Raw genomic sequence first — 15,530 nt, 5'->3', positions numbered from 1 at the left:
AAATTCAGAAGCTACAGTCTTAACGCATAAATCGTTTGGATTTATAGTGCAAACTAAACGAGAAAAACAATCTCTAATCATGTACCTGATTAGACAAACAAAAGGAGATCTGTTCGTTCGAAATTACAAGAAGGACTATCTCGCTCATATCGGAATAGTTTGGAGTCCAGCGTTTAATACGTGCAGGTATAATCGCTTAACGCCATATGAATATTTTGTTAAACATACGACGTCCAAGAAAAATTTTAAACTTCTGCTGCGTCTTGGGTGCGAGAATTCAATGTCCCAACAATTACCTATGATTAAATATAAATCAAATTAATTATAAATATAATATATATATATATATATATATATATATATATATATGTATGTACATGCAGCACGTGCGTCGATTCAATATTATAATATAAGCAAAAAAGCCAAGAAAACTAATAATATTCACTTTCGTAAAAAAACATGCATCGGTACTTTAATTAACATATCTTATCCTAATTAATATGCTCAAGTGAGCAAAGCTATGGCAAATCCAACTCAAAGGGAATATATTCCTGGAACAAATGTATACTGTACTATGAATTTTAACCTTTTTTTTTTGTCGCCTGTGGTTATACATACATTCTCCAACAAACAAGCCAACACACACTTCAACTCCTGTGCAGTTTGGATTGAGGAACCGGACTTCGCGAATGAATGATTGCAGCAGCAATGGCGAACGACTGCAAAACTGAGAGATTCGACTGAAAATTGATGTAAAACAAGCCGTCGTGAATATTCACCATTTTCATGACGGGAATGGTCTGTTTTGAACCCTGTAAAAGGATGCCGAATGGTTAGCTCTGTGCGTTGCTGCATGAGAACTGCTGATTGATGCGTTTAAAGGACTCTCAATAGTTGACGAAAGTGATAATCTCGCAAAAAAAGTAACAAAATAAATGAGGTACATAGTCGATAGTAAATTTCTTATGAAGCCATTCGAACTTCTTATACAGATCAACATGGATTCCGAAGTAATATGGTGAGAAACAAAATGTCATGTAGGGCCCCTTTACATATTTGAACCAACCCATTACACCTCTTCACTCGGGCCATTTGCTCCAATGGTAAGCCGGAGTCAAATTGATATCATGTATCTCTTTGATACGTAGGATAAGCAGCAAATAAATGAAGCTTAACTGAATTTAACTATGAAATACTATGCGTCTATTTTCGTTTTGCAAGAATGACCAACTCAGTCCATGATAAAAACATTCAAATTTTTTGGATATTTCATGAAAGAAGATAATAGATGGAAGAGTTAGCATACCTGTATGAAGAGATCAGTTGAGTTGCATTCTTGCGAATCATCATATAAGCGGGATAAATCCGTGCAGCTCGACTTGGTGTTGAGAATTGTTAGCGGGCAGCCAATATCCCATCCCCCACAGTCGCACCGGCCACCATTGATCCACCGCTCGATAAGACTCGAAGGACCACTGTTTATTGTTCTCGGTCCACCATGAAAACCAGCAGGAATAAGAACGTCAATTGTTGTGGAGCGTTGCACAGAATTTTGGGTACATTTGGAGGGCATCGAGTTCTCTAAAGAGGTCACTAAAGACGTATTATTTCCGGGTTTCTCGAGAAACTTCATTCCCCATCCTCCAAAATCAGCCACCTTACTATTGCCAAAGACATGATCTTTCACGACAATGGCAGCTGACTCAATATCTTGCACATGCTTACTTTCTGCACCATCCTCGTATTGATCGAAACTTTCCTGTGTTTCTCGAGAAGGGTTTGAAGATGCATCTTCAAGAATAGCACGAGGTGCCTCATTCTTGTAGAATGTTCTGTGCTTATAAGAGCGACTAGACCTAAAAACATCCACAACTTTCTTAGCCAGCATCTTGTTCTTCTTAAGGGTGTGATTCGAGGTTTGTATCTTCCCATGATGATCGTGGTTGGAAACAGAAAGAACAAACCGAGTTTCAATGACGTCCGAGTTATCTGAACATAATGTGATTGAATTAGAAACTCGCATAGTGCCAACTTTTTCCAAATAAATTTCACAGGAATTGTTTCCTTTCTTGCCCCCTTTCCTTGAATGGAAAGTGTAAACACAATCCAAAATTTTATCATCTAAAGATTCGACCTTGGACAAGTCAGCTACATAGACCTCTGGCCTATCATCCACGGTGTAAACATAGTGCGGTAGCCCATTCTTCCATGCACATGTTAGCATTCCTTGATACATGGTAGCGGACGTGGAACAAGACGACTGATCTGAGCTACTTGAGTTTGTGCTTGATGTAGAAACAGCCCTTTTGTGCACAGGTTCAGAAACATATTTGTCATCGGGAACTGTTACTTTATGAGATGATTTGTTGTTTATTTCATTAGTAGAGGCGAGTAGATAAGGATTAACCGATTCAGTATCAACATGTAAACTTACTTTCCCATCTTCGACACCATTATCTAACGACCCAAATCGTTGAAGCAAAGGGCTTTTCATGATGTTGATCATACTTGAGCTACGGGTAACAGGGTTAAACGTCCATTCACCACTTGAGTTTGCCACAACATCAGTCCCAAACGCAAAAGACGGAGATTCAACAGTTAATCTACCCATTTCACACGAACTTCTATTCATACTTTTGGTTAAATTACTTGCATCACAGGACAATGTATCCACTTTTGAGGCGATATTCCAAGCAGCAAACTTACGTATTGACTCGAGGCAACGAAGAGCATACTTCTCATCAAAGTTTGTAATATGCTTAGGAATACTATTATGTAATCCATGAAAGTTTTGAAAGAAGAACTTACTAGGTGTTGCATATATACATGAACTTTGAATGTTTAATATCAGAGTTTGCTCAGGCTCTGGTTTTCTACAGCATTTTCGTGATACAAGAATCCCCCCTTCTTCTAATTCAAGATCTTCTGTAGTACAGATCATAGTATTTTCTTCGTTTTCCCCATTGTCTCTCAGGTCGATACTCATGCTCTGTCTTATAGCTTCAAGGGAGAGGTAATCACTCAAAATCAAATAAAAAGTGCTCTTTTCACTCGTAGCTTCTACTATATACTGATGTAAAATTTAGATCCAAGCAACCTAATACATTACTCATCCCTGAACCAATCTGGAAACAAAACAACAAAATCAGTTGGTTTTATTCGATTTGAAAGAAAATCAAAACAAAACAGCTAAGAAATATGTTTGAATCTCGATTAGAGCGACCGGACTCGATTCATGTTTCAAAATATAGTCAATAAACTCTAGCTGATGAATTTCCATGCACCTGCTTCTGATGAAAATGATTATTATATGCGTGACAAACAATTTGAAATTTATAAAAACATAACCTCTCTTAGATAACAAAAAGATAATTAAATACAGAAAATGACTTTTGACAATTTCTCCACAGTAGGTTCCTGTTTATCAACGAAAATCATTCTGTATACAGATTAATAAAAAAAATCTAGATCAAACCTAATCACCAAAATTAAACCTGCTTAAATCCAGAATCTTGCCAACAAAATACCAATATTTTTAGTAAATTTCCTTTAAATCAAAAGAAAAAAGACTAAATCATTTCAATAACCATATGACTTCCCTTAAATTAATCCATGAAGAATACTAAGAACCCAAAGAATATGGAGAAACTATCACATAAATTATACGTCAACATAGCTAAATAAGATAATTTAAGAAACACAACCCACAATAAAGTTGCAAACTTTATACCAAAAAACAACAGTAAAATCATATTACATGCATCATAGATCACGATTTATGTGAACTAAGTTCTTCACCAAAAGAACCAGATTTAAGGCTTAAGCAATCTTCTTCCAATCCATCCTCAAAAACAGTGAAAAAACTAAAAAAAAACCATACAAAACTCAATTTCAAACCATACCCACAAACTAAAACGTCGTTATTATCAAGAAAACGCATCATTTAAGCTCAAAATGCAATTTCACGAAGGAAAAAAATATGGGTTTCAAAGGAAAAAACTTTACCGACCTTCACATGAAAGAACCAGAGCATGAGCTGCACCACTCGAATCTTTTCAACCCACAACTAGAAAGAAATTACCCATTTTACACACAATATAGACTCTGATTCTTCTATAACAAAAGATAGAGATAATCCAAGCACAGAAACCAAAAGACTGCAAGAACATATGATTTGAGGAAATGGAAAGAAAAAATTTCACTGTATAGTATGGTTATAAATCAACTTATGCCGCGTTTAATCTTGGAAAAAAATTTAATGGTAGGTCCCCCTCGTGCCTGATTCTTGCAAATTTCATGGTCAAATCAAAAGCAACAAAAAATTAAAATTAGAAAATACACCAAATGGTTAAACCTATATGTACCTTGCATTGTTTGCGTACATGGGATTTGTTAGTGAAAGTGACGGGGCGTTTCTTGATACATTTTTCTATACAAATAATGTTTAGGGAGGCAAAAGATCTTGAAACGAACAATGTTTAGTCCAAATATCGCTTTCTGAATTAAATTTTTTATAGTACTTTATAAGATTATGAAAAGGATTAATAGATTAATTTTTGACACAGTCCTATATTGAATAATTTGACGATGAGTAGGTCTCTTGTGAACTGGTCTCACGAATCTTTATCTGTAAGACGGGTCAATCATACTGATATTCACAATAAAATGTAATATTCTTAGCATAAAAAGTAATGTTTTTTCATGGATGACCCAAATAAGAGATCCGTCTCACAAAATACGACTCGTGAGATCGTTTCACATAAGTTTTTGTCTTTGATGATTATATAATACGATAAAAATATATAATATGATATTAATGAAATAAAATAAATAAAAGGGGTTGAAGGTTGAAAGATGTATGAGCTGTTACGCATAAGAAGTACAAAATTCACGTGCCTCATGGGGCCACAGGGAAGCTAACGCCATGAAAAACAAAGCACATATAAAAAGGAAAGACAGAGACAAATAAATAATGGGACCCTTTTGTTATTTCTCATACACGTGATGTGGTGTGGATACGTATTTTTTTGTGATTAATAAAAAGAATAATTGTTACGTATATATGTTAGGAAAATATCATTTTACGAACTCGTAAAAAAAAAAAAAGAGAGAGCAAAATCTTCAATACAAAAAACTAATAGGAATTTACATCTTTGTTTTATAAAATATCAAACACACTTGTTAGAACATTTACGTTTTGGAGATTTAGAAAATCTTTTGATCCAACGGATAATTACATACCTTAGTCGAACTGAATTCAAGAAGAAAATTGATTATTCATGTGTACATATATTTTGGAAGCAAAATTGTTAATCAGAACACTGCCGATTGTTTAAGCAAAATTGGTAGTGTATTAATCAATGGTGAAGGATAAATGATAGAAGTCAAATTGATATAAAGGATGGTAGCTGACAAAAGCCGAATGACCAAAGAACAACCGATAGAAAAAGTATAGCTCGGTAGATCGGTTAGTCTAAACAACGGACATTCCCTAAACATGTTGATCATTCCTAAAGAGCAGAGGCCAGCTAATAATAGCATAAGATCTCGCGTAACAGCTTTTTCAGTCCGTTGAATCTCAGAGTTCATGCGCACTACCCTAAGTGTGTTATATGTTTAAAAAGGACGATGACATGACACAACGACGTCTGTATTTGTAACGGATTTCAAGATTAAAAAATACGATTGTTGCAGGCGATGCCTATAAATAGATCATTCATGCATACTTACGAACTCTCCTTCTCGCTTCAATATTTATGTGCGTCTAAGAAAAGTTTTTCGAGTTCAAAGTAATTTTCAAGGGCCTAACTTATCATAATAAGCACATGATGATATTCAGTAATATGATCATTAAGGATCGAATGTGCTTAAAATTTCTTTTGAGAAATCTCTGTAATTGAAAGTAAGACTTTTGAAGTCTGTGAACATCTATAAACAAACTTATGTTATTTACTTATCAGTTATTCTACCATAACTTTCTTTTTAATAACCTAGATGATCACACACTTTAGTCATTTAGTGTTCAAACTTAAATTTCGCACAGTGACAAATTGCTGACTTATTTATTATTCAATCGACAAGAATTACATTCCTGTGTTGCTAACTCAACCGAAAAATTTTGAGAATTTGCTTAGATTATTTATTCACCTCATCTAAACCAATCCTCGGTCCTAACCCACTTATTAATGGGTGTGGTTGTAAAACCAAAGCATATTTACACAATTTGCAATGGGTGATATGTCTGATTTTAAAAATAAACATATATATTTTTATTTAAAAATAAACAGAATCGCTGGTAGAAAATAAATTTTGCAATAAAATTGTTTTTTAGAACCATGAAAATTTAAATTGAAAATACTAATTTTTATACATGACACAGTGAAAGTTGGTGAATATATAATTCCAAAAAAAAAAAAAAACGAAAATGGAACTAAAACGATTTTTTATTTTGGGAAAGTAAAAGTATATTTCCAAAATTGAATAGAAGCTTTTTATTAACTTTTTATGAGGTGTTGTGTTCTATAGAGGCAAGTTAATTCATTCATATTATTTTGCAATTATAGATTTGATTAAGGGTCGCATTTATTGTGCCCATCCCTCTTCAAGAAAGTAAATGTTTCTTCAATTTTTGAAAGTTTGGAAAATAAATCCATTTTGTAGAAACATAGCGTTCTTGGTTGGGGATTGAAAGCCAAATGGAGTACTCAATTATTGAGTTTGTGGGAGGATGATTTCACAAAGATTGCAATATGAAAAAAGTCCAAGATTTGAGATACTTTGAGGGGGCATGAGTTGGAATTATTTTAATTTTAAAATAATTATAGAAAATATATATCAAATTTTATTTTAATTTTTTTATTTAAAAATTTATATTTGATGGGTAGGGTTAAATGATTATTTTTGGCAAAAAAAAAACTATGCTATATTATTTTTTTAGTTCTTTTTACGAAATAAAGAAAGGTGGCCCTTTTTCATATAATTTATCAAAGCCATATATTCAATTATTGAGTTTCATGTGGCTGTGGGCGGATAATTTGAAAAGATATTTGACGGGCATAAGTTCCAATTATTTTAAAATTTTAAAAAATAATATTTATGTATTTGTAGGTCGAAGGATTAATATATAGTTTTTTTAAAAAAAACCATAGTATTTCATTGTTGTCAAGATTATTAAACAAAGAGTAGGTTTCTTGTGGCACGATCTCACGAATCTTTATCTGTGAGACGGGTCAACCCTACCGATATTCACAATAAAAAGTAATACTCTTAGCATAAAAAATAATATTTTTCATGAATGACCCAAATAAGATATCTGTCTCACAAAATACTACCAGTGAGACCGTCTCACACAAGTTTTTGTCTTAAACAAAATTCCTTGTAACAACCTTTGTATATAAAAGTTATTTTGCTAACAGTATCTTTTATACAACGAAATTGTATTTTATTTTACATAAATTCCATGCATAGCTTGGTAAATAAACACTTTTTTAAATATATTTTTATATAAATATAAGTTAACTTTGATATCCATTTTTCATATGATTTTTAGCCCTTATTATTCATAGAGGTTTCACACACACACACACATGTATATATATAGTTTTGATATGATATACACTCACAGTACACATTTATGTGAGCATTAATGATGCGTCACTCACATATTGGATGTAATAAAACATTTGCATATTAATTAGTGAATGTCACATCAACGGTGGTTAAATAAATATGTATAGTGAGTGTACAACATATCAAAATTTTATACATATATATAAGGGCCAATCTTAGGTTCTATAGGTCCTGTGCGGAAAAAAAAATTCGAGCCCTTTGTAATTATATATAAAAAAAGAAAAAATCATTGTTATGAAATTAATTCAGTAATTTTGCTTTAAATCCCCCCAACCTAACTTAAATGTGCATTCAGTCACTAACAGAAAATTACGTGTCTGTACTATTTGATCCACAAAAACAAAATGTTTGCATTCTCTGAGCTCACATCTATTTTATTTGATGAAAATCGATACAAAAAAATCGGTATTATTATATGATATTTGAGTATCAACTATTTCAGGTTTGATACTAATATATGATTTTTGAGTATTCAAATATATATAACAAGTACTGATATTAATGAAAAATTTAAATTTCAATATGAAAATCGGTACAAAATATTGAAAGTATGATATTAGTATATGACGTAAGAAAAAATAGATATATATGTAAAAAAATGTCTAGACGGCTGCCTAAGTCTTTAGCAATTACATGGTGAATGGCTACCCTGCCTATTACTTTTTAGAACATTAGATTTGTGAAACTTAATTAAACTTTCTTTTAGTTTGTGTCTGATATTAACAACTCAGTCTATTAATTATTTGAAAAATAGTTTATGAAAAATTGTTAACTCCAACGGAGGCTTGTGCGGCAGCATTGTCACGCCCCGAAACTTAGATGTGTCATCGATGTTGTTTAACAATTTAAAATCGTATAACAACAAACCACATAATATATAAAATATCCAAAAGTCAGTCTATTACATAAATCATATAATTGTCTTTACAAGACTTGAACGGAATGTGGAAGCATAAAAATAATAAAACGAATTAACATGACTGGTCTTATTATGACTTGACATCTTCACCATCCCCAGAAGTATTCTTGTTTTTCTTCCTCAATTTGTTTTTTGTTCTTATCTGATAGTAGGAAGTAAATGGTATGTATTTGGAGAAATACTCAGTAAATGGAAGTCGATCGTGCATAACACTTATCAAGGATACATATACAAATAAATTATCATTATTTCAATAATAAGCATGTTGAATTCAATACAAACAAAATACGAACATAACACTGAAAATCGTCTCTTTTTTCCATGGTCTACTTATCAGTCTCCTATATGTTACTCCTATAAGGGGCGAGGCCAAATAAACATTTATTATATCTCGCCGCATCAGGGCCATATCAAATCAAACATCGAAATTTCTTTTGCCACTTCTAGCTTGACTCCTTACAGTGCATTTCAAATAATTCAAACATGTTTCGAATATCATAGTTAATAGCAAGTAACAAATGGGTTTCAAAGATAGCATATCAAATAGGAACAGATATGTCATGCCAATCGAATTTTCGAAATCATATGTAATTGAATTTTTATAAAAACTTTATTCCCACTTAAAAAGAATATAAGCGTGCAAACTTAATACAAAAGCTCAATTACTTGATTATTATCTTCAAAAAAATGAGGGGAGAATAACTAAAAAGTCAAACACGAAAGCTGTTGGATTGTCTCGAACTTGGTTTTTTGCAAAGTTTCAAGATGGAATAAACTTAGCTTCAAGATACCGCTGAAATATCGTAATTCCAGCAGCACTTCTTGTTTGAAATATAACACACTTTGATGCTCGAAATTTGCAAGGATTTGATGATGTTTTGGTGGTGTTTCCCCTCAACCTTTGGTCACTATTTATAGGTGAAATGATCAGCTGAATAAGCAGTTGTTACCACTCAATAATGACTGTTAATGGACCTTAAATTAGCTGTTACAACTCCTCCAAACCAGCTGCTTATGTCCATTTAAATTTTCAATTTTGAAGGCTACATGACTTGTATTTTAAAGATGCTGAACAATGAATCAAATGGACTTTAATCCTCTTTTATTGTGCTGTTACAACTCGACTAATTGAAATTAGAATGATGGTGATTAAATGGAGGGAACACATTCTGTACATTTATTCAAAATGCATGGAATAATGCAAGACAAAATTGATTCGAGTTTTCACAAGCACCTCCTTGACCATACCATTACCAGGGTCGCCCTCGATATATATATGTGTGTGTGTGTGTGTGTAAGAGGTGCTTCATGATTAATTAGTGCGGGTCGCGCCAATAATTTTTGCTAATTATCAAAGGCAATTTTAACTTTGTATTCAATAAGGGTGTCAATTCGAGTAGGTTGGGTGAGTTGAGTCGGGTTGAGTAATAGTACTATTCAAAAATTGCTCAACCCGAACACGAGCCAACCCGAACCCAAACCCGAATCAACCTGATCAACTCGATTAACCTGATTTTGAATTTTTTTTAAAGAAAATTAAATAAAATTCAAAAAAATATAATAATATTTTAATTTAAACACATAATAACAAAATCTCCCACATATATATGATTTAAATTTGAAAGTTTAATTGTAGAAAAATAAAATATATTTACTAAATCAAATAAACAATTGTTTAAAAAATAAAAAATATTCAAAATAAAAATTAAATTATGAAAATTTATTATATAAATATACAATAAATATTTTTTCAGACATACAATATATAAAAAATGTAGGAAATATTTATTATTATAATTTTAAAAAAATTAAAATTTTCTGGTCAACTCGGGTTGACCCGAACCCAACCCAACATAACCCGATTATTTTTTTCGAGTCAGCTATCGAGTCCAACCAGATCTGACCCGAATCTGAAAACCCCAAACCCAAAGATGATTTTTTTTTGGTTGAACCGTGTCGAGTTAGTAGATCGTGTCTGATTTTGACATTCCTAGTATTCAACCAGTAATTAACTACATGCTTTTCAAGTGAAATTAATTAAGTTTTATAAATAATATTTGAAACATATATATACTTGACCTAATATCTAAAAGCAATTTTGAAGTAGTTTTAGGAGACTGTTGAAATGCTGAAGACAATTCAAAAGTCAAAAGTACTGCTTTTGGACTGTAGTAAAATTAATTATTTTCTGCTTTTTAAAAAAGTTCAAAAACACCAAGATACTAAAAACATATTTGAACATTGAAGCAAATTCTATAACTGGATCGCAAACATAAACACAGGAAGGCGATGGAACTGAACTAGCTTAGGCTCTTTTCTTGAGGGTGGAAAAAAATACCGAAATACCGTACCGAAAAAAATACCGAACTTATCGAAAAAATGGGTATACCGAAATGTTCGGTATCGGTATCGGTATGAAATATTTTTTTTTCGGTATTTCGGTATATACCGAAATATCGAAAATAATTTTTTTTATTATTATTTTTTAAATTTAAGTTCGGTATACCGAAAATGTTTTCGGTATACCGACATTTTTTCGGTATTTCGACAAAATTTTCGGTGTCGGTACGGTACCGATATGAACTTTTTCCATACAAATGATAATTTCTTTCCTAGAAAGCTAGAATAGACAATTATCGTACCGGAACATGATTTATAATTTAAGGATTTTTTAAAAAACCATTGATGATGATACACTATTAACATTAAATATACTATTAACATTAATATTTCGATATATTTAATCCGTCAAAAAAATATTTCGATATATTTATTTGTCTTAAATGGGGGACGCGAGGGCGACAATGACTAATTACAGTTGTCCAGAAAATAATTTTAAATTATATAATTTAATTCATTTTACCTTTTTTAAAAAAAAAAATCCTAAGTATGCATTGCCCATCAACTGTTTGGGTACATAAATACAAATAAATGATGATGATGATTGAGAAGAGTACATATTTCGTAACATAGTCTCGTTGATATTTTTTAGTGAGATGGAAAAATCCGATCCAAATTAAAATGAAAAACAATATTTTTGCGATAAAAAGTAATTTTTTTTAATGAATCAAATCAAATTGTAAATACATCTCATAAAATTGATCCGTGAAACTATCTCATAATAGTTTTGTGGATTGAGAATAGTTTTTTTCATTAAATTTAAGTTTTTTTAGCTAGAATTAGGTATGGTATGGCATGTGGAAAACACATTGACCATTACTCGAAATTAAATAAAATCTAAAAGAATATTAAAGTTGTCTCCTTGTGATGTGGTTTATTATTATCCATTAATTTAATTGTCCACCTAATTTGAAGAAGAATCTAATCTAAACTAGAGAAACATGTGAATGTTAGAAAAATTGTTACATTTTATTATCCACCTAATTTGATAATATTATCAAAAAAAAAAGTTCCCAAAAAATAACTTTTTGATTTATATTTAAATTGAAAACTTCAAATTTCATTGTACCATCATTTAAAGTTTTTTTTTTGCATATGTTGTAAATTTGGGTTGGCCATTATATTCAAATATAGTGCATGATTCAAGATTTTAATTGGTTCATTGTGCTTTATCTAAAGTTCCACTTTTCTAGTGTATCCAACACTAGTTATCCTTTTGTAATTAAAAAAATATTTAACCTTTTCTTAAGGTGCACAAATTCATGTTCATGCCACATACCAAACTTTTTACAAACATTTCTAGGACTTCAGCATTTATTATTGTTGTTCTTATAATAATAGTACAGTATACCCTATTTTTTTCATTGTAAATACGAACTGGGTTCGCCCGTCTCACCAAAAATATGAACAGGGTTGACCCGTCTCACGAATTGGATAAATATTTATTCGTGAGATGTGTCAACTTTGCTCATATTTACAATACTAAGTAATAATGTTGACATAAAAAATAACATTTTTTATAAGTGATTCAATTAAGAGATCAGTCTCACAACTTTTTTTTGTGTAATATCTATTATAGAGATTTTTAATAAATAATAATTCAAACAATGAAAGTAAACAAGAAACATGGTAAAACGAGCCTCTAGATTAGTGTGTGTGTGTGTGTGTGTCTATATATATATACTGCAAAATTTGAAAGTCCAAATTTATTTTAAATATTAAGTTGCCTCCAAAAGCATTGACAAACGAATTCAGATAGCTTCTGAATCTTATGTGTCCATTTATGCTTTTTTCCATTTTCTTTGAACATTTTTTTTTAAAAAAAATATTATCCCGATTTTCAAGCATTCTGTCCTGTGCTTGTTTTTTAATACCTTTTGCAGACATATATTCCCGGTATTTTTTAAATTCAAATATTGAAAAATATATCAAAATTGACCAAATTTTATTTTATTCTAAAGTGGTTTGCTTGGTTGATAAATTATTAAATTATTCCCAAATGGGTTGAATGAAGTGTGAAGTAGTTGTATTTTGAATTTTATTGTGAAGTAGTTGTATTTTGAATTTTATTGATTGGGGTAACACTAATTATTTACAAACCCTAATTCACTGTTAACAACCTTGATAAATATTCAAAATTTTGAAATTTGTTGAGTTGGTACTGATAACTTGAAATTTTATTATCATCTTATTTTCTGGGAAAAAATTTGTTAATTTTTCATTCCATGTAAAATAAAAAAGAAGTGTGGGGATCCCGGACGCTAATCATGTTATTAATCATAATTGGGACTAATTAATCAATTATAAAACAGGGATCTAAATTTTTTTTTAAATGCGGAACGTAGTGAAATAAAACATATATACATCTCAGTATAAAAGTACAAGTCCTGTACTACATACATTTATTCAACTAAGGTTTAACAGCTAATATCAAGTGTCCAATCCTATCTCTAATCCAAGTCCGGAGCCTCCACTCTAATCACGATCTTTCCTCATCTCCTCGACCCTGAACCTGTCCCACCTGTTGTCATGCACACATACAAAACAAGACAACAGCCGGATAACTCCGGTGAGAATAAATCCCAGTATAAACAATGTAAACATGCAATCATATAAAAACATATACAAAAGCATATACCAAATATCATTCACATGCAGCCAATCAACAAACATGTATGATATCAAAACTGTAAATCAACTAGTCGTCACAGACTCGACTCAAACAACGCGTCGTCTCAGACTCGACTCAATCTCTAACCTAGGGATCCCAATGTTTGGATATTGATAATTATATCGAATCTCAGTCGATAGGAATGAATCAACCCTAAACAGCATCGATATAATTCATATATCCAGTGTCTGGGCGAAACAGCCACAGAATTGACGAATCAGTCAAGGATTAAGCGAATCAGCCAATAATTAGACGAATCAGTCAGGGACCAGACGAATCAGCCGATAGCCAGACGAATCAGCCGGTAACTTGGCAAATCAGCCAATGACTAGCGAATCAGCAGTCAATACATGCATACAGTAACTAGGCGAATCAGCCGATGACTAGCGAATCAGTAGTCAATACATGCAGTGGCTATAAATAAATAGACTACAAACATCAATCTCATCAATTACAAATATCAATGCAATAAACTAAGTATGTGATTTAGGGAAACTCGAGTCAAACCTCACTCGAGTTGTGCAATCCCAACTCAACATTAATTTATACCTTTCTTTCTGATACTCTGACTCTGTCGAAGTCTCAAACTCAAAGCCTGTCAATACTCAATCTGACAATAACAATATCGAGGGTACGGTATCAGTACACCACTCAAACAATACTGGATATAATCAGAATTCAATCAAATTCTGTTTCAACAGCACAACGTCATAGTCTCAATATACCTAGCACTATCATCTCAGTCAGATATCAATTCTAACATATCATAATCGGTAATAATTCAATTCTGATATCAAATTTCAATCAACTTAACTCTGAAAATCATAACAATTCCATATGGTATCTATTCTTCAGTCCGGTTTCGATTATACGATGTCTAACATGACAATAACATCATATATGAATCATATCAGATTCTGACAATACCATCATTTCAAAACATATCAAAACGTAGCAAAACTTACGTCCAGTTGTAGCCTACGTCGATAGGAACACAGTACTGAAGTCGGATTCAAAATCAGATACACGGATTTCTCACAAAAGGCGTAAGGATTTTTCACTCTTTCCTCGGCCCTTTCTCGATTCTTCATTCCTAAATTTCTGAAGAATTCGTGCATATATATATATATACATACACTAACATGCAAGAAGGCAAATGGCACATCCTTTACGCAACACGTCTCGCGCATATGCGCGAGACCTTAAGTCTCGGCGTGTGTCTTCCCAACTTTTGGCGCATATGCGCTACACATTTCCGCGCATATGCGCCCAACTCTCTGGACTCGGCATTCTTGAATACACCTGCTCGCGCATATGCGCGTCATGTCTCGCGCATATGCGCGAGACTTACTGTCTCGGCAATCACCCCAAATACTTGCCTCGCGCATATGCGCGCCCCTTCTCGCGCATATGCGCGAGGTGTTCTGTCCTCGCGAAGGATCTTTCGCTTGTACAGGCTCGCGCATATGCGCGACTCACTTCGCGCATATGCGCGAGGTCCTCTGCCCACGTCTGTGCCGCGCATATGCGCAAGGGCTACTGTTCCTCGCACATTTTCATGCATTATCTCGTCTTTCCCGGTCCGATCCTTTCCGTCTATAATCATATCAATTATTCTCAAATCATTTCAGATTAATATGATAAAATTCTCGGGCCTTACAAGAAGCTTGAAAAGTAATATTTTAAATGAAATTATCATTCTTTTTTCGAGTAATAAATGATTTTTTTTTTTTTGAAATCAGTAATAAATGATCATTTATATACGTATGTAGGTATGACTCTTGGACTAAGTTCAAACAAATGCAGTTTCTTCAAATTATGCTGACGTCAACCATTTGCATATTTCAAGAAATGCAGCCTAATTTCAAGGAGATATATTACGACTTTGGATAAAATTATAATCTGTCACTT

General features: G+C 32.3%; 1 protein-coding gene across 4 annotated transcripts in view; it reads right to left on the bottom strand.

The window, feature by feature from the left end:
* The window catches only part of LOC142547670 (uncharacterized), a 32,487-nt gene extending 28,132 nt beyond the window's left edge, over positions 1-4,355 (bottom strand). Inside the window, exons 1-3 of one of the 4 annotated variants that reach the window (XM_075656060.1) lie at positions 4,006-4,322; positions 1,307-3,125; positions 428-812 (exon numbers count right to left, since the gene is read on the bottom strand). In XM_075656060.1, the coding sequence (XP_075512175.1) occupies positions 648-812; positions 1,307-2,986 (1,845 nt within the window). In that variant the 5' untranslated portion in view covers positions 2,987-3,125; positions 4,006-4,322 and the 3' untranslated portion in view covers positions 428-647. Of the gene's footprint in view, positions 1-427; positions 813-1,306; positions 3,126-4,005 lie in introns of those variants that run through there. The other 3 variants (XM_075656059.1, XM_075656064.1, XM_075656062.1) reach the window with 3 other exon arrangements.
* Positions 4,356-15,530: the final 11,175 nt, after the last annotated feature.

Source organism: Primulina tabacum, chromosome 5, assembly GCF_025594145.1.
Source record: "Primulina tabacum isolate GXHZ01 chromosome 5, ASM2559414v2, whole genome shotgun sequence".
NCBI lineage: Eukaryota > Viridiplantae > Streptophyta > Magnoliopsida > Lamiales > Gesneriaceae > Primulina > Primulina tabacum.
This window is presented reverse-complemented; position numbering and strand designations above follow the sequence as displayed.